This window comes from Botryllus schlosseri, chromosome 6 (assembly GCF_051294905.1).
Source record: "Botryllus schlosseri isolate E-star chromosome 6, Bs_hap1, whole genome shotgun sequence".
In the NCBI taxonomy this organism is placed as follows: Eukaryota; Metazoa; Chordata; class Ascidiacea; order Stolidobranchia; family Styelidae; genus Botryllus; species Botryllus schlosseri.
Genome location: NC_137241.1, coordinates 216,610 through 237,132, shown reverse-complemented (window position 1 = coordinate 237,132; position 20,523 = coordinate 216,610). Strand labels below are relative to the sequence as shown.

General features: G+C 40.4%; 1 protein-coding gene across 2 annotated transcripts; it reads right to left on the bottom strand.

Moving 5' to 3' along the window:
- Positions 1-659: 659 nt before the first annotated feature.
- On the bottom strand, positions 660-19,734 carry LOC145441120 (VWFA and cache domain-containing protein 1-like). Of its 2 annotated transcripts, XM_080318922.1 has the most exons (13): positions 19,357-19,734; positions 15,158-15,357; positions 13,003-13,596; positions 10,113-10,249; positions 9,459-9,660; positions 7,229-7,313; positions 6,996-7,156; positions 5,673-5,777; positions 5,006-5,122; positions 4,815-4,944; positions 4,194-4,397; positions 2,909-3,282; positions 660-1,310 (listed from the first exon to the last, which is right to left on the bottom strand). In XM_080318922.1, exons 1-13 carry the CDS (start codon positions 19,708-19,710, stop codon positions 698-700), a joined length of 3,276 nt encoding a protein of 1,091 aa, XP_080175048.1. In that variant the 5' UTR covers positions 19,711-19,734; the 3' UTR covers positions 660-697. The 2 variants fall into 2 exon arrangements, with proteins under 2 accessions (XP_080175048.1, XP_080175049.1); XM_080318923.1 differs by lacking the exon at positions 15,158-15,357 and having other exon boundaries at positions 19,357-19,522.
- Between the last annotated feature and the right edge of the window lie 789 nt (positions 19,735-20,523).

Sequence of the window (20,523 nt, the reverse complement as noted above, 5' to 3'; positions counted from 1 at the left end):
TAAAGCAATACTACCTTGTTCGTGCCAATACAGTTTGGACTCATCATTTCTGAGAAGAATATGCGTACTTTTTTTTATCTATTTTATACCCATAATAAAAAATCGGTGCCACCGAATTACGTGTATGGCGAAGAATTATTTAGGTTGGATATATCTCGCCCAAAAACTCAACTACGTTTATTTCGAACTTGCCCGCCTACCTCAATGTGATGTTGGCGGTGCATTTTCAAATAAACATGTCCTTTTCTCCGATCCGTTAAAAGCTACAACAATCTTCTCTAATTTTTATTACTTTTACGCTAATATTAGGGATCATTTGTAATAATTTTTGCGCCGACACATTGTCATTTTACGCCTAAATACACGCACCTCGCGTCATATTCCTATTGTCATATCTACTATAAGGCTTATCAACGTATTCTGTTCTGCACGGTTCCCTGCACCAGTAGGCCTAATATATTTTTTAAGTTATTATTATAAAGTTATCTTATTACATGGAAAATATGTTGTTGTTGTTGTTGTTGTTGTTATGTTGTTGTGAATGCAATTTCTGGTTCAAAGCAGATTTTGCAAGTCCGATGCGACGAAAAACAAATCTGAATTATTCGCGGTTTATTGTCCTGCTATCATGTCCTTTGTCCAAGATTTGTTCCGATGGATTTCAAGGAATAGTATATATATTGTATTCAGAAATTAGTCAATATTGAAAACCTTGAGAAGCTTCGTATGAAGGCGGTGGCATCTGTTGTCCTACGGCCGGACTATTCGTGTAAGGTGGTGGTTGATTGGTCGTAAAAAACGACTGCCCGAAACCTTGTTGCTGATTGCTGTATAACATCGACTGATCCTGCGGGTTTTGACCGCCGAATTGAGTAGCCATTGGTGATCCAAAAGCGAACGGTATATTGTTTAGTAGAGGTGGAGCGTTATTTGTCATTTCTGGGTTTTCTGGCGGAGGCATTCCATTGGTGAAGTTGAGGTCGTTCGGATTCTGGTTGCCTGCATTTCCGGTTTGATTTGGATCGAGTGTCCTTGTGTACCCGTATTTCCAAGCCGCGCATATTCCCGCTATCCCCAGACCGACTGCTCCTTGAATGACCCCTCCGATCCATGATAAATCAAAACCTTCATCCGCTTCTTCGAAGTGGTCGTAGCAATGTTCAAGTTCATCGGGCGCGTCAGGCTTCTTTTCGTAACTCCACCACAGCGTTGGTCGGCACGGAACCGTGAAATTCTTTAGTGTAAATATCTTTGATCGACAGACCGGTTCTGACTTACTCTTGCATGGACTTTGACAATTGAAGTTCTCTCTAAAAAGGATTACTTAATCAACAATGTAGTACAGCGAAAAACGTCCCCCCTTGTTGATCATCTTGAGAATGTCGAGTTCTATCGACTGTCGGTGTGTAGATAATATCGTGTCTTTATCACACTTTGAAAGAAATCGGTGTCCGCAATAAGAGGTAAAAGATATCGGTAATATTCTTGACACCACAACATCGGATTAGAGAATCAAAGAGCTACAATCTGCGACTGCAAGTCTCGGAATACTGATAATTTCTGACAACTTGGATGTGTCCCCATGCAGTGATTCTAGTTTATTTCATGTCCACCAATCATGGCGATGGCTGCAAAACCGTCCTAATAAATGCACCACAGTTTTTTAAACTCGCCTTCTTGTTAGATGCCATATCTGTTAAATATCGGTCAAATATATAGGGCTTATCGGTATCGGCTAAATGATCCCGTATTGGTCGAGCTCTAGCAGCAATCTCTCAGCGATTTTACTTTAACCCGCCCACACAATGCTGCCTACAATGCGATACACAAGACACACTGCGATGTACGAATAGGAGATCAAGTACGGTTTCTCAACCTAATAACAAACCAACTCGACATCACGAGCACAAGGGATGTTTTGGAACGGGAAGAACTCTCATGACGATCACTGAATTATGTTTTCCTTGACTCGGATTGGACATGTTTTGTTTATATTCGTAACTAGCCCGACCAATATTGAATTTCGGCCGATACCGATAAAGCCGAAATCTAACACCTTCACCGATAACACCGATATATTCAACGGATATTCAAATAAGGTGGAATCTACCTTAGAAGCAGCATTTTCAAAACTTCTGAGTATTTATTTCAACAGCTTTACAGCCATTGTCTTACTAGAACATGAAATTAACTATAACGGCTGCATATGGACACCTTGAAAGTGTAAGCTGTATGAAATAAGCCAGTCTAGGATTATAGTTTTCTGACTTCCTAACATCATGTTGTGACGTCACGAACATTGCCGATATTTTTTCACATCCAATGGCCGATACCGATAATTCGTTCAAAGTGTGACATCGACTCGATATTATCGGCGAACCGATAATAATCTCTATTCGTAACGTTCATTTCAAAGTTTTGCTCAGTTATACGCTGAAGCGGAATTGACTTTGCTGTTGATGTAGGATCGCGTACATTGGGACAAGACGTATTCATCAACAAAGGTTGATTGCTGCCTGATTTGAGCCCAATCTGACCCCGAGAACCTGTACATGTGTACATGTTTGAGAAATGGCACAAAGTAGTATTACTTTTCCGAGTACTTAAGTAGGCTCGACATACTTGCATTAACTATAATTACTCAAGTGCGGGCATGCATGAGACTACTTCCACTGCCACTGAAAAGTTTTTAGTTTATTTTGCAAAACCATAGGCTTAGAATAGGCCTACTTACATGGAAATTGCTACTGGTGTTACTTCTACTCGAGTAGAAATTTACGACGCTACTAATCCTACTAGTTCTACTGGAGTGCCAACGATAACTACTTCGGCCACTGCAGAAGCTGCCTTCGAAGTTCCGATTCTTCGTTTATGATCGATATCATAGTAAGATTTAGATAATACTCACCGGCATTCACCATCCTCCGCAAAATGACATTTCGTGGTTTCTGATAATGCGCCATTCGTTATGAATATAACATTAGTTTCAGTTGAGTAGGCGATATTATCTGACAAGTCTGATATCTGAGAATACAATCGATCGACTCTGAACGAGTAGAATTCTGCATTATATTCGCCGTCCTCGTCAGACGTCGAGCAACTACTTTTCCTCAAAACGTCAAGAGTTGCCAACTGGTTCGACAATTCGGGTTCGAATTGAGTGATGTGGCTATACAGGCCCAAGTTATCCGAAATCATAACTGGGTGGTACATCATATAGCCGTCCGTGTTTGCCAGCGCACAGTATTCCTGGCATTTCGGATCGATATGCGACAGATAATCCTGAAAAATGGTATATTCAGGAGGCCACAAAATAACATCATGTAACGAAGTCATTATACCAACGGGTCCGCACGAATATGTTTAATTATTATCCAAGACACCTCACTCAGATCTACAGGTATAAAAATTGATAGCAATATAAATGCAATTCCCTATCACATTGATCGATTCGATCATGAATTATAGAAATTTGTCGCGCTTCGAGAGGTTAGGCGACATAAGCTGATGCACTAACGAGTACAACGTATCTTGGTGATAAGTAGCGGCAAAAACGTATAGCCTGATGGGGTCTGGGGTATGGTTTACTACCCTATGGAGGGGTGGGGGGAGACCAACGTTTTTTCAAGTGAGGCTGACGAAGTGCTCTTTCGGTCCTGCATAGCACACCAGTGTGTTGCCACATCTTCTCATGTATACCGCGAATCTTTTTATAAAATTCGAAAAACTGTATAGTGAAAATAAGCCACTGCTTAGAATCGACGTTTCCTGACTAAAAGGAGACGTTTTTATGCTGGCTAGTTTTGATAGCTACTTGTAATCCAGTATAAATTCACGACTATACTTCTACTTGAGTAACGCCGCCTATTTCGACCGTATCTGATTCCGATTCATTGCTAGCCGGCAATAGGACATATCCTGAACGGAGACGGGACAAATTGCTGTCACTTACAAGACATTATTAAATATTTATTAAATGCATGAGGTGGTCACTGACTGCACTGACCATGGTCAGACGAAATACTTCTACTTTTCGAAGTAATTCAAGTAGAATTCGCCTACTTCCACTATTCCCTCTAGTGGTTGTGATTTTAGATTACTTCTACTTCTAGTTGAGTACCGGCGATGACCACTTTTACCGCCTCTAATTAAATATGCATATAACTATATAAATATACACACACACACATTACCTTGATTTGCCAGAGATATATATCGAACCCGATGACACCGAACACATCCTTTTCTGGCGAATTTGTCGGATAGATCAAGGCTTTCGCGAACGTAATAACCCATTCGCCGGTAATAGCATCCAAATAGGGTGTCGACACGACGAATTTATTTTGTCTGTTGCTCATAGCCGATCTATACCAGCGACTCTGCCGCGGATCGTAATTCTGAAACAGATGACACGATTGAGTACAAGTAGCCTACATTTCAATAGTGTGCTGTTTAATAATGGACATGAAAGTTCCGCTGTCCAAAAAGTCTATTGAAATACAAATACAATATTTTCCTGAAATATTGGGTTACCGTGATACAGTCTACTTTGAAAAACTAGAAGCACTTCGTTTCTGACCATCTCTGGTACTCAAGTAAGTGTTGCCTACTTGTAGTACTTACTCGAGTGGCATGCTTTAAACTACTTCCACTTTTACTCAATAGTTTTCAGTTTTTAGGCCTACTCATTTTTTACTTGGGAATCTCTGCTTTTATACTTGGGTAGATATTTACGAAGGTAATTCTGCTCCTGATTTCGTCTCAAATTTGACCAGGTCTGATCGAATGTTTTCAATGTTTATGTGGACACTTGCCTTTGGTAATTGACTGCCTGGCCATATTCGCATAACGCCGTTTACGGTTGCAATATATCTCCAAAGCGCAATCTTACCAATGTGCGTTTCTGGTAGAACCTCAATGATCTCGCCTTGTTTTCCTTCCACTCTAAAAATATAGAATGTGTGTGTTAGTTGCAGTTCATGCACAAAATACGAAGATAGGTCACTCGAATGTGAGGAAAATGTCTTGTCTGGCCTGATCCTTCACGATATTCCCATCCTCCTTCATCACATCTACTTGGTAGTCGCGGATCATATCTTTCGTTTCCATTTCGGAGAAACCCCTGCCAACGAAGTTACAAGCAAAGTTACGATGTGACATTCTTTGCGGAGATGTTGCGAGTAAGAATGTATTTTCGTTGCTGCAGAAATTGAAATGTTAATTACTCCGTATCATAGTGGCGAGATAGCGTAGCGGTATAATCCGCATCTACAACACCAATGGATTGTGGGCTCGAGTCCGGCTGAGGTCGACTCCAGAATTCCTACCTAAGTGTTCAAGGTTTATCTAGGCTCCTCCTCGCCATATCATCGCGTAAGCGGTGTCTTACTAAAAGCCTAGAAGTGGGCCGTCGGCAATTACTGAATCAAAAAGAACGAATATCGATGTGGTGTAAAGGAACATTGTAGTCGACGAACACCATAAATACCACAAACAACAGAAACAACTAACAACCTCCGCACCATGGGTATATGGCCCGAAAAGTATGTGCATGCGACCAACAATTCACTGTTCGAAATAGTTGGTGTTCTAAACATACAAGATAGGAGGAATATCGAAATGGCTAAATCCCGAAGTTTACCCGTATAATCACAGATGGTAGTAAAGCGCACCTAGCTCGGTCTACGAAGGCGTCTGCTGTCATCTGAACGGTGCTCTCCAGAAACGCCAGTTTCCGTCCGTGCGAGCAGGCGTGTTCGGAATCAACGAGGTCAAGTCTAAAGTCGGATTGACATTTTAATTGCTAAGTTCAAACGAGCAACATAAAATTATATATTTATGAAAGTATCGCTGACGAGTAGGGCTCGACAAAATTGAGTGCCTGTGTGATTGGATTCCGAATCGAGTATACGGCTTCGAGTCGAGTATTTGAGCATTAATACGTGACAACAGTATGAGCAATGTTAGAAGTACAAATATTTGCCTTTTATGGCACTGCAAAGAATATAATTCCGGACAATTCACATTATAGCTTTCAATACAACATCCATTGTAGCAGTATATTTATTAAACTCGAAGACTTTTCGGGTGCCTCTTTTCAAGAGTTATCGGCACACTAAAGGGATTTAAACAGATTTAAAAGCAAAACCAAAAAGGCAAAGTATGACGCAACAATCAAAATCACAGACCATGAAATTCGCATCGTATCAATGGCAACAATAACAAACTACGAAGTATACGGACATACGGTACTATAGTAGCAGCACAATTTGTAAATAAACAATTACACGCACGGAACAACACGCACTAATGAGAAATTTGTAGGTTATAGAGGAAATCTTTCTGTCTGCATAAAATAGGTTTGCTCAACTGAATAATAGTAGACTCCAACACTTTTAAATGAAACACAGACCTACCACGCGCAATGACAGTGAACATATTGTCATCATAGTGCTGTGCACAGGTGATTTTGATTGTTGCGTCATACTTTGCCTTTTTGGTTTTGCTTTTAAATCTGTTTAAATCCCTTTAGTGTGCCGATAACTCTTGAAAAGAGGCACCCGAAAAGTCTTCGAGTTTAATAAATATACTGCTACAATGGATGTTGTATTGAAAGCTATATTCGAGTTCTGTACCACGAACCAGCTATTTAAATTCACATTATATTTGTGACCTTGTCGACCATACCTATTTCATTGCACTTTTTGACAAATATGTGGGTTGATGACGACTTCACTTACATGTTCATGTGCTGTATTACTACGACTAATGGAAATTTCAAAGATACCACAGTAAAAAGTGGTATCGAAACGACGATAAATCAACTCTTAGTAGCAAGCAGCGTATCGTATCAGTGCTAGAAAATATCATCTTTAACAGCTTATCATTAGAAGTAGGATATAACACTGGAATCATTGTGACCAGTTCTACGGGCGATTTTTCAATAATCGACTGTAACTTCGTAACATTCACTCTGCCAAATGTCAATAATTTACCTGTGATAGGTGAACGTGAACCCTTCTGGCTTGGGAAAGCTCATATCATAGTCCAGAGAAGAGTTTTCTTCTACTCCTACGCATATCACGTACAGGGACAGTCTGGTTTGTTTGCATGACACTTCATATTTCTTCCAAACTGCTTCCGAAGCATCTAAAGCCTTAGATTGGTGACACCAATTACGTGGGTAAATGTAGGCTTCACGTAACATTGTATACTGTATCTGCAATACCATTTCAGGCTTCCATGCTGATTCGATTTGTCCGCTGGCAACACCGTTTTGGATGGTTGAAAAAATCAAGTTTTCTAACCCATTACTGTGAAAAAAGTAATGAAATAATCTCTATATACTTTAAATATTACTACAGGACGTTCATATTCGCTCTGTTATGAATTTACTTTGCTGCGATCATGATCCAGGTGAAATCCGCGGGATTTTTATCATTGATGAAGAATACTGGATTTTCACAAAAAATGTTTATAGAGACTAGAATATGCCAAGGTTTGTATGTGAACCCTAACCTCTGTATATTCATAGTTTGCACCATCCCTGCATTACGCCCTTATACATTTATTAAGTCTACAATTGAATAATATGTTCTTATTAAAATGAACCCGAATATTTTCGGCTGACACTCGTCAGGGGTAATCGTCAGCAACTAGTTGAGAATTCAAAAGAACAGCTCATATCAACAATCGTAACACAAAATATGACGTCACCAGCACGAAATGTCGAAACGAGAGCGTTCAATGTACTATATTTAGATAATACACGAACTCTTTTTGCTGACACAGCCTTGGCTGGTGTATTTTGATAAAATTCGACTAAGGCACACAAATGAAAGTGTGAGCGACCCTTTCCGAGTATGCGAAATCTGTCGTCTTGATAATTTTTCGCACAGGCAGGATTATCCAACAAGTCACAACAGCGAAGGCCAACATTTGGCCACAAAACAGACCCCACATTATCAGACTTGGTCACATCAGTCACCGATGGTATTCAGGTGGTAGGAGTAGAAGTAGCGCCGTAAATTTCTATTCAAGTACAAGAAGTCATTTTAAAGTAGGGTTACCATATTTTGGAATGGGAAAGGATTACACTTTTTAAAAAAAACAACGGTAAATTTTTCCCACTTCGTGGTCGGTTGACTAAAAAGGTTCAACTTTCCGGCTCAGCTCCCGAAATAGCCGTCGGGGCGATACTTCAGTGCTGATTTACTGTATCTCAGTCGAATTTGCCCTACATTTAACGAACTAAAATTCTCTAAAAAGAGGACAAAATCTTAAAAAGGAGGACATTTAGGCGTACTCGGAGGACATTTTCAAAAACCTGAAACAGGAGGACAAATCTCTCCAGTTGAGGACGTATGGTAATTGGTAATCCTATTTTCAAGGCATCGCAAACCTACTTCAAACGTGAATATAGAACAGGGAAGATTTGAAAAATGATCGAGGTAATAGACGGAGTTTTTAAAAGTAGTTTTGGTCTCATGCTTTTAGTAGCCGGTTGCAAGTGGCTACTATTTACTGCACAGCAAGCTTGGCTCGTTTTGCACTATGACGTTCTCCTGCATTGCACAAATTGGATTAGAATTAGATTACCGACGTTTCGGTCTAGTAGCCTACATATAGGTGTGAAACATACGGCCCGGCAAACATACGGCAATTCTGAGGAGATTGCTTATAGAAATGCTTATATTACCCAGCACAATTCTGACAAATGTTCGGATGTTTTGCAGGAATCTTTAACTTCCACCAAGACAACAAATGTCGAGTATGTTCACAGGCCACATTATTACCACCTCCCTGCGGTATTGTGGTTTCACTCTAGCTACCTCTAGGAACAAATCGGTATTTTTGGCACTCGAGTTCAAGTAGGCTAAAACGGGCACGCCGAGTTGAGATAATTATGGAAAATATATTAGTTACACGAAAATAGAATTCAAATATCAGCGGTCGCTCTGCTGTGTCACATCCGACTCGTGAGGTCCCCGGAATTCAGAGAAACACGACTCGTGATTTAATAATAATAAACGAAGCTCCAACGTACGCGTTTACAGTTTAGTATCTTGTACTCCCCTTAATGCATACACAAGCGCCAGATTACGACTAAAGCAAAGATATCATAGATACATGACGACTTATATCGTCGTTACCGGTTTTCACATTTTCATAACTGTATTCAACCGGCCAATCATTATCATCAAAACTATTTTTCGCGAATAAAGGTGTTGCTATACTTCCTATATTTAAACCCCTATTATCCGTGAGACAATTGTAATATACTATGATCTATATATGCTTGATCATAAAATATATTCCAGTGAAAAGCAAAAGTTGCGGCCGGAGACCGATTGAAGGTTTGAATCCGGCCCGCGACATAATTTGAGTTTGACACCCCTGTTCTAATTGGACAACTAGAATTATGTTATAGTCTAGTCCTAGTTTAGTCCGTTACCTACCTAGCATGTAGCTCACGGACACGGTACATGGGTAGCTCCGGATGAAATCGAGAAATAGGAGCTAGCAACGTATGACTGATGACATAACCGTCGCTATCCGCTACGAATCCAAATGCATCGTTCCTCACTTGCAAATGTATCAGAGCGTCTTGGAAGAGCGCTTCAGCGCTGAAAGATGCGCTCACAGCCCCTTGAAAGGACCCTAAAATGAGAGGAGGTTCTTAGGCCACTTGTTAGAAATTAGGAGATGGTTTATGTATGTCAAATAACAATTAGAAACTTTTCAGCTTTTTCGGATTAAAATAAATTTAGGATTATCGCTACACAGTAATTTCCAGATTAGATTGGAATTCAAATTATATGAATCCACAAAAAAACTTGGAAATACAATTTGCTGGGAAAGCAATACATCAAAAGTCCAGTCCAGCTCATATCAAATCAGAGTTCATTGGCATAAGTACGGGAAATGCACTGTGTACATCAATGTTGCCTCGTTTCGCACTATACATAGAGTTATTCTTCAGCATTTTCAGGAAAAGCAGAATTTTGATTCGAATTAAATACACTAACTTTTCAAGACGTGTCAAACTCGTGGCTCACAAAAGCTAAAAGACGCCAACGAATTGATACCTTATATCTGTCTTGTGAACATACCAGCCTTCATCACACTTCTAGAAACAGTTAAAGTCAAGTTTCCATCCTTGATCGCGTGGTCGTATCTCGGCCATTCCCAATGTGACGAATTGTTGCCGGCGTTCGGAGTGTGTAAATAGTACGTTGACAACTCTTCTCTAGCGAACCGAAAAACAACAACAAAGATTGTCATGATCTCACTTCATGGTCTTCGCGAATTGGGGAACACATCTTCGGAATGGTTTTGCTTCCAGAAAAGACAAAAATTGTGGTTTCATTCTAAATGAATCAAACATGTACAGTAGATATAGAAAGCAATCACCATTTGAAATCTCCTCAGAACGGGATGTATTACACGATCGGAAAAATTTTCTTATCGACTGTAGAAAGTAGTTTTGCAATATAGCTGCACAACTTTTACGAGTGAAATTGTTAACAGAACTGGGCGAAATATAGCCCCTAGCCCGCAGTGACTGAAGATATTTTCAAACATGTTTGAAAAAGACATCGAAAGTATTGATGTGTAATTGATGTGTAATTGATACATACCTAAAGTACTTCCAAATTGAAAGATGTTTGAAAGATCTTTGCGGCTAGTGCCTACGCAAATGGGTGTACATTTGGCGAAATAGCCAGTTGACATGATTGAGGGGCTATTTCGCTTGGTTTCAATTACAATTACACTGATAAAAGTTACGCAAGCATATCACCAAACCACTACCTTAGTATGAGAAGGTAAGTTATTTTGCTTCAAAGACCTTGAAGTGGAACTGGAGCTAGTCTAAAAGCATGCCCACTTGAGTATGTAGTACAAGTGGGCAAACCCTAATAGAGTACTCCAAAAAAGTCCAATTATTTCATTAGCGACACATTCGTATTCAGCAGAGTTGAGATGAGTAAAGTCATGACTCCAGTCTCGTCGGACTCAAATCGCAATTTTTCGTTGACTCGAATTGTCTAGATTGATTTTCTTGAAAATGAACCATGAGTCGACTGGACTCGAGTCAATTTGCTTATGGAATAGACTTGTACTCGAGTCATTGCACATGATTCGTCGAAGTCATATGACTCGACACATTCTATATGAATTATCATCAAAAATTATCAAGTATTGTATCAGCGCCGCTAATTGATCAATAGGCCCAGAAACATACTATCATCTATATCAGTGGTTCTTAACCTTTTTTCGTCCAGCGCCCCCTTTCAAAAATTATCGTGCTCCAGCGCCCCCCTCAACTTCATATTGTAAGGAATGTAATAAAGACAATGAGTAAGAGGGAGGGCCGTAACAGCACTTCGTCAACACCCCTAAAAACGATTGCCTTGCGCACCCATAGCGTGATAAACCGAACTTCTGAGGGCTTCGCCCCCACGAACCCCATATCGTGATTTTGATGGTCAGCAAAGTTTGTGTGGCCTGGTCGCCCTAGGTACCAAAATTTGCTATAATGCATGGTAATTGCATATTTTCTATAATGCATGGTAATTACATTTATAAGTCGCCATAAACTTTTTATCCTCTCAGCCCACGTAATCAGATTTACCAGTAGTACTGAGTGAGCTGTTGTATAGGAAAATAAGGGGCACGAAATTAATAATTAAACATATTCGGGCGTTCCCGCAGGTACAATTATTCGTTACCAGGGCCGTAACAGCACTTCGTCAGCCCCGCTCCCCAAACACGTTGGTCCTGGGCCCCCATCGGGTGATAAACTAAACTTCCGGGGGACTTCGCTCCCAGACCGCCATTAGGCTGTCCGCTATTTGCTGATAGCCTATTAGCTATCTACATTGGGTGTCCATTTACTGAGGGAGCTATGCTCGCCTAGTCGCGCGAAGTGCGAAAAATTTCACTAATTAATGATTGAATTGGTCAATATCATCGGGAATTGCATGTAAATTGAGATCAATTTTCATCCTCTCTCTGCTCACGTTAACACATTTACCGGTAGAGCTGAGTTAGGTGCAATGTTCCCTCTAAGCTGCGCACGTGCGCAGTGCTGACACGGTCTCTGCGCACAGAAAATCTACGTTGCGCACAACAAATCCGGAGTTATTACCGTTTTTTAGTCGTTACGCACTGTTGTCCAAGGGTCAGCGCAGTGAGTTGTTGAGTGTGTGCAGACTCATCAAAACTTAAAGCGAACACTGTGAGGTTTCTTGGAAACTGTAGGGCCCGTTACCAATAATTAAACATATTCGGGCGGGCGAACCCGTTGGTATGACCTCGTTGCATGATGTTATTTCGTGACCCCTGTCTGCAATATCAAAAAATATAGAATCGCTCAACGGGGATATCGCCCAACAGGAATATCCCTGTCGCCCAATCGTACCAAACTAAAAGACGCACACGATTTCAGATTGGTATTTCTTCACTGACATATAATTTTTCCCTGCCTGATGGAATTCGTCTTCTGGGGTTCAGATTGCCAAGACAGGAACATTCGGTGTCAGTCATTTAGGCGCCCATGGACAATTAAACCTATATGTATTTTGAAGGCTATATGTAACGAAGTTTTCGGTGTTAATTTGCTCTGAATACTCATTAAGGATATGTCCTATCACCACATCATCTACTGCGAAGCCATTTTTCTCCAGCGCCCCCCATACCGCCCCCCTGAGCCCAGCGCCCCCCATATCGCCCCCTGAGCGTTTCCGCCCCCTTCAACATCGCCAGCGCCCCATGGGGGGCGCTGGGAGCAAGGTTAAGAACCACTGATCTATATGAATAAACATATTGATAGTGAGAAAAATGAGTAGGTCTATGTCAGAATGTGAGGCCTTCCATATCACCCAACAGTATCACAGCAATGAGTTGAACTTGACTGGAAATCGATACTGAACAGCAAACACTATGGTGACTTGGAACCTTGTGACTTGGTTACGACTATAATATTTCGCGACGACTTACATCAGTTCACTCAACTCCCCAATTTCATTATATCGACCGATGATCGCTTGCTCATTGACAGCACCAGAATACGCCGTGCCGTTTTGTTCCGATATCGCTTCCAGTAAAGCCCCGTCCGAATTCCCCGTTCCATAGGTATGTATTATCACGGGTAGATCTTTGTATAGATCGAATACTTCGAATATTCTTCTGGAGTCGGAGGTAGACGCAGAGGATGTAACGAATAATATAGTGTTCACGGTGGGCTTGAGACGACTTGGTGCGGAATAATTTAAACTTTCAAATGCTGTTTCAAAAGCGGTCCCATAATCAGATTGACTATCACTCCAACTCGTGCGGTTAAGCCAATCAATGACTGTCTTTTTGTTGTGATACGTTCCGGCCACTAGTTCATTAACGTCACACTGAAGGGATCTTTTCGCGGCCGATTGAATTACCCTTGAGAACACTACCACGTTGAATTTGTCGTAGGGCGAGATAGCTTGTAGAGTTGAACTGATTGCTTCAACACTTTCTAAGCGATTGCTGACGAGAAGTTGCTCTCCAATTAGGATAACCAATCTCTTAGTTGCCGATAATCTGGCCGAAGCGAACCTAAATGCAATCATAGATGTGGTCAGAATACTCGTCGTTGGTACTCAAGTAGAAGTTGTAGCAGAATCGTAAATTTCCACTACAATTACACGTACAAATAGCTATTAAGCAAGTGTTTCAGTCCTAGTTTTGCCCGAAAGGCTGAAATCTGTTTCCTAGAAGTGGATATATATTAATAATAATAATAATAATATATTATCGAGAAAATTTACCTGTTTTTACTATCATTGGTCATTTTATGTTAGTAGGGGAGATATACCTGTAATTTTGAAAGTGGTCACTTCAGATTAACTGGTAGTAGTATGCGACCCCTCGACCAAATCTACTTTTCGATAGTGCTTACTTGAGATCGTTTCAGATCTTCATTTTCTACATCGACTCGAAATAGTTTTGACATGTCTTTGAAATTGCCATTTTTTGAATTTGATTTTTTTTTGTAATTGAGTGGAAATTTGCACCGTTACATTTACTTCTATTTTAGTAGCAAGACAGATTACTTTGGCCTGTTAAGTATCTACGAAAAGGTCGTTAGTGATTCCCTCTTAATACAATATTGTGATTTGAAGGAGCACCAATCATTCTAACGACTCAATCGGCGAATGGGTGAATCTAAATATTCACGGTTGAAATGTCGGAAAACTCTGCCTCTCTTACAACGGCATTCCAGCCAAGCGAACAAGATCTTGGGTGCCCAGTTAAATTCAGATATTTATATTTCAAAAATGATGTTTCCATCTCGATTAAAAATTTAATAACTGTGTCACAGAAGTCGGCATTGTCGCCCCAGTACAAGTAGAAATCATTATTGGTTTATTAGTAATTTTTATCAGTTCAATACACCACAAAATGCGATACAATGAAAAGATAGGAAGGTGTCGAAGCGACTTGGAGTAGTCTATGGAATCAGACACCCACCTTGGCCTAGGCGATGTAAAGAGGAGGCATGCACACTGGATGAAAAGTAAAGAAGATAGTATAGAAAAAAGCAAGCGACAAAAATGGGGGGGGGGGGCATGTCATGGAAGGTGAGATCCATAGAACAGTCGTGGTCCGGTAATCTTGAGGATGGACTATAATATTCATTTAGTAGTAATTGCGTGTATTTCGACTTCAATGTGGACATGATCGTCGACTGTCGGGTGGCCCGCGGGATACTGTTAGCCCCGTAAAGATCCACTCTATTATTAGAAATAGCGATGGAGCTTTGGACATGGGATCGCGTATTTCTAGCAGTTGATCGAAGGTGGTGGTTAGTTCTGAAAATGCAAGGAGCATATCTTTGCGACTAACGCAAATGACTAATGACTCATAATATATCCAATTGCTCCTACAATTTCTCTCCCAAATATAGTGTGACACATAGGCTACTTATCACTACTCGACTACATGCAGAATGTAAGATTGCCATCGGTAACTGTTAAAAAAGGTATTAACTGTAATTGATATACAGGCTAATAATTGAATATGCTACATATATTTATGTGCAATGTGCATATATATAATCCTATGTATTAATCAAAAATCGATAAGCTTCACGTACGATCGGTCTTAGATACCATACCATGAAAAATTAGTGTGATTCCTTAGTTTGCATAAATCTGCCCCGGATTGTGCAGGATATTGGATCAGCAATCCGTTCGAATCTAGGTAACGTTGAACATCAGCTGTGTCAGAAGTAGACACTTCTTTCAAGAACTCGTCCATGAACGGTTCTACACGGCTTGTAGTCTTGCCTTTATGCGTGCACGCTGTATTGTCAGCCTAAAATTGAATAGGAATTGGGCGCCATTATGATTTCCTTGATAAATTTGTGGCATATATACACTGACTCCAGGGCGAGATAGCGCAGTGGTATAATCCGCGGCTGCAACACCAATTGGTGCGGGTTCGAGTCCGACCGAGGTCCACTTCAGAATTCCGATACCTAAGTGTTGGAGGTTTACCTAGGCTCCTCCTCGCCACCTCATCCGCGTCAGCGGTGTCAAAGAAAGCCATAAGGTGGGCCGTGCTATAAGTCGGCAGTTACGGAAAATAAGAAGAATATAGGCCTGGTGTAAATGACCATAGTAGTCGACAAACACCATGAATACCCCAAAACAAAACTCGATCTGTCCATATGCATAACATGCGTACATATGCTGATGGACAAGGTCGGTGCAGAAAAAGCCTTGTAACAAGGTTTTCTAAGTCTTGCACCCCCTCTCCATGCTATCCCGGAATGCGGAAAGTCAAGCGCGGAAGCCTCATATCCCGATTTTACCAATCAGGTCTTTGGTTAGACCCGGCCGATGCCCACGATCTACCGACAAACAAGCCGGACGCTCCACCATTACGTTATATTCTCTTTGAATATATTGACACATCTGATACATATACAGGAAAGAAAAATACCAATTATATTTATGCAATAATCGCAGAATCTGATGTAGTCCAGTTCGAAACGACATATACTTTTAACACCACCTTTCAAAGACAGACAGACAGACATTTATTGATTTGTCAAACAAAAATTTGACCTGAGGTGACGATATGACCTATACAAGGCCTTGTTACTCATCACCTTCATGACAGTGAAGTCATCGAGTGTATTAATTGTAAAATAATATAACAGTATACAGTATGTAACATAGAAGAAAATATTAAACAAAAATTTATAACAAAGACGGTAGCCATGGTAACATATGAAAACAATAAATAGATATATAATATATAAATTAACGGTTACAGATTTTCAGTTCTTATTGTAATATGCAAGAAGCTAATCCCAGCATTGGCTCTTAAATTCATGTTGAGGCAGTTCTTTGAAATTATCGGGTACGGTATTCCAAATATTGGGCCCATATATTCAATAGACTGTTGGGTGAGTCTAGAGTTCATGCGGTGAACATACAGATATCCAGATTAGGATGATCTAGTACAGTGGTTCCCAACCTTTTTCGTCTGATCGCCCCCTTTTCAAACTCCACACCGATAATCGCCCCCAAATATTGGGAACCGACAAATTGGCATACAGACTGAAATCACCGGCGAGTTGACCAAGAAAAAAGGTCAACTTTTCGGCTCGACCTCGAAATTACACTTTTCCAGCTAAATTTTGGTGAGTTGACTCCTAAAAAAGGCAATTTTTCCGACTTGATTTCAAAAGGCCCGTAACAGCACTTCGTCAGCCCCCCCCCAATACGTTGGTCTTGACACCCTCCATAGGGCGATAATGTAAACTTCTGCACCCCTCAGACCAAACTCTCCCGATACCTCTTTACCTCTACATCTCCGCATAAATTGTTGGACTCTTAAGTTAGAAATATGTGACCACGAAATGACGCGCAGACCGAAAATATTTTGAAAAAATTGCCTAAATTTATAAATAATACTCTATAATTAATGTCAATTCACGAAAGAAATTGTGGGCCCCCTTCGAGCTCGGACCCCCATCCCAATTAGGGGTTTGGGTGTTGCAGTTACGGTCATGGACGCTAATATAGCCATTTCCACGCAAAATCGCCCCCTATCGCCCCCTTGGCTATTTTCGCCCCCCTGTACCGACAAATCGCCCCCTGGGGGCGATATCGCCCACGTTGGGAACCACTGATCTAGTAGAATATCCATGCACAGTACAAGATTGCTCAAACAAGGTAATAAAGTATGCGGGGATATTGTCGTTTGTAAATTTATGCATCAGGTTGGCTACTTCATAATTATCCAAATCGGGTAGTTTAAGTATCCGAAGAGTTGAATAACCATGAGTAGCAGATGACCTAGAATCTATGCCACATATATATATTTCTTATGGCACAATTTTGAATGATACAGATTCTATTTAAATCTGTTTCATTGGCCTTCCCCCATACACATAATACATAAAGTAGGTCTTTTGACTACCTACTTGTCACCTATTATTTATTAAAGTGGTCATATTCTAAAACTACGTCCGCTTCTACTTGAGCCAGCTAAAACTTTTTACTTTTGACACTTTCGTTTGCGAAGTAAAAAGTAATTTTGTGATGAGTTTCCATCACTTTTCTGGTATTTTTTATCCGTTAAGTGTCTGCTTTTGCCTCATTTCCGTTGGTAATTATTTCGTCCGTTTGTGTTTCAGCTAGTTTAGTGGTCCACAGCGTGGGCCCGACAATGGGTGATTTTGAGAACCAAGGTGCTAAAATGACAAAGGACACAATTGCCGCGGTATCGGAAATCCAATCAATTACGAATATTGCACTCATTTGTAGTGCAATTGGTTATTCTGGGTTGGTCGCAAAGATATATTTTGCAATTACGACACTGGCCACCTCGGATTAACGTTTAATAGTATATTGTCAGCCGACGAGTGTCAGCCAAAAATGTGCGGGTTTATTTCAATATCGCTATATTATTTAATTGTTTGGTTACGTGACAAAGTAGGTCACCTCACTACGAGTGAAACCTCGACTAAAACAACAAACCAGAGATAGCATCTGTTTGACCCCGAAGATCGTTGATTTATTGATGCGTGACGTATGTGGTGTTTTGGTGAGCCAATTTGGTTATGGTTGATCCCACGGGCCAATCTGCCTCTTGAAAGTACTGGGGTTGTTTTCGGGCCTTACATTTTCTACAGCCACTTGATGTAGTTTAGAGATGACTTCAAAATCGCTACTTCTTCATACAATAAAGTCGTATTAAACGGCGATACTGCATTCACCACTACAGCCTTAATGTAACCTTAACCCAAACCTAACCCTAATTGTAACCCAGATTCTCGCATGCGCAAATTCTCACATGCAATTCGAAACCAGATTTGGACAACTAGATAATTTTAATTGTGTGATTATACTAATTACAGCGAAATGCCGGTAATCTTATTATAATCTAATTTGTTACATGTTTCTTTGCTCTCATGTTCATTCAAATCGCACTTCTGGTTTTCCTGAAAATGCTACAGGATAACGGATTATTTCAAAAGGAGCCAGGTTTGGAGTACATATACATACCATTATCGTTCAAACGAGAATGAAATCTGCCTTGATATGAGCCAGGGTTTTAACCAAGTAACAAGTCTCCGAATCACAAATCAATCTCACTTTTATAGTTTTGACTCGAGTCAAGTCGAGTCATTTTCAATTCACCACCTAGTCAAGTCCGAGTCCAAGTCAGCGAGAATAGGGTCGAGTCCGAGTCATGGTAATATGACTCCAGTCCAAGTCATTGAGTTGACTGCTCAGTTTCCAGTTAAAGTCTTGTTAAACCCGCTTTTTATAACTCTGTTTGATAATATCGAACGGTTCGCATTTATAATATACCGCTTTTCCTCATTGGTCCACCAGTTTCTGGTCGCATTTTCAAGTACCAGTAGCAATAGACGAAATCCCAATAGTTACTTTACCATTCTTCGAAATTACAATGAAATGTCGGTCTTGGCCGTCTGAGTCTCGAGTCATATGACTTGGTTCGAGTCATGCGCAATGACTCGAGTCAAGTCCTTTCCATATTTTGAGAAAATGACTCGAGTCAAGTCGAGTCATCAGAAAATCGTGACTCCAAACGGACTCGAGTCGACTCATGGTCTGAGTCATTACAACCCTGATACGAACCGAACTTAAGTTTGTTGTATTTCGTTATAATTCGGAATTTTATTCCACTACAAAGTGTTTGCGAATTCAATAAATCTAATTCTAAATCAATTTGGGAAATATTGTTTAGCTATTATTTTAATTTTAATCTAATTAGGAACAGCTTCATATTTTATAGTTGTCCAACTATGTTCCCAACTTTCCTAAAACTCACTGGGTTTGACACAGCCACTTCGTCATCGCGGCAGCATACACGCGTTGCTACTTTCTCTCCGCCACCGGCTTCAGTCTCAATCGCACTCTTCAACCGATTTACAACGCTCTCATGTTCCACCAGTCTGCGAGAAACGATCCTTTCCACATTCTCGACGAGGGAATCGCTTTCAAGTTTACCAGAGGTTAGAGTGGCTCGCGACAGTGCCGATTCCAGTACTTTGGCACCGACCACATCATCGATAAACGTCTCTATGCCCGAGACGAACGACTGCAGTTGGGCTTTGGAAGACTGACAGAAAACATTGAGGATAACAAAAACATTACAAAAACTGACACGCAGATACATATTCATTCTTTTGATGGAAGCGATATTATCTACAATTACATGTTTTCTCAGTAAACGTAGATTTTATGACGTAACAATGTAAGTACAGCATAGCAGATTTTGCGGTATGACATCTCGCACAAGTCGTAAAAACGAACCTTTATAGTTTTAGTCACAACTCACAGTTGGTCAGTTGTAGTTTTTCCGAGTACTATAACTATCTAATTCCAATTTTTCGAGACAAGCAGCGCGAGATGATTTATACCAGCACGTAATTATGCACTCCTTACCACAAAAAGTTAATTTAACAACGAGCATTACCGTTTGGGTACTATTTTCCACACTGGAAGGCTTTAAATCCACATTGGTGATATCGCAACATATATATCATGTAGTACAAAACTACGCGCGTTAGTAGAAATGACATATCTATGAGGTCGTGATCAACGCACAGCATTGTCACGAAGGGAAGTCAGATAGGTGTGGTCGAAAAACTACCGTACTATATCTGATCTGATGTAGAACTGGCATTATATTCTTTGTAGGTATATATATGAATTGTACAGTGTACACGTCATTGGTTATATTATGACGTCATTATGAGTGATTCTCGAAAACTAGAAGCCAAGTACCCGTTCAGGAACGAATAGATCATGTACTCGATTTACCAGCCCTGTAGATAGTTATAACTTGAATTTTATTTCCCGTCCAAGCTACTCTCGAAGCTTCGCAACAACATTGTTTGTTATGACATCCACAATACAATACGGGAAACCAAAAATTGATATTCGCAGAGTAAATAAATCAACAGCAAACCACCGAATCGCAATACCATCTGTA

Coding starts and splice junctions, on each gene's coding strand:
- LOC145441120 (XM_080318922.1), bottom strand. CDS start 19,710: ATGAATATGTATCTGCGTGTCAGTTTTTGTAATGTTTTTGTTATCCTC. Junction 5,778..6,995: donor TTCACGTTCACCTATCACAG/GTAAATTATTGA, acceptor ATCCGACTTTAG/ACTTGACCTCGTTGATTCCG. Junction 4,398..4,814: donor CAGGCAGTCAATTACCAAAG/GCAAGTGTCCAC, acceptor CATCTGTTTCAG/AATTACGATCCGCGGCAGAG.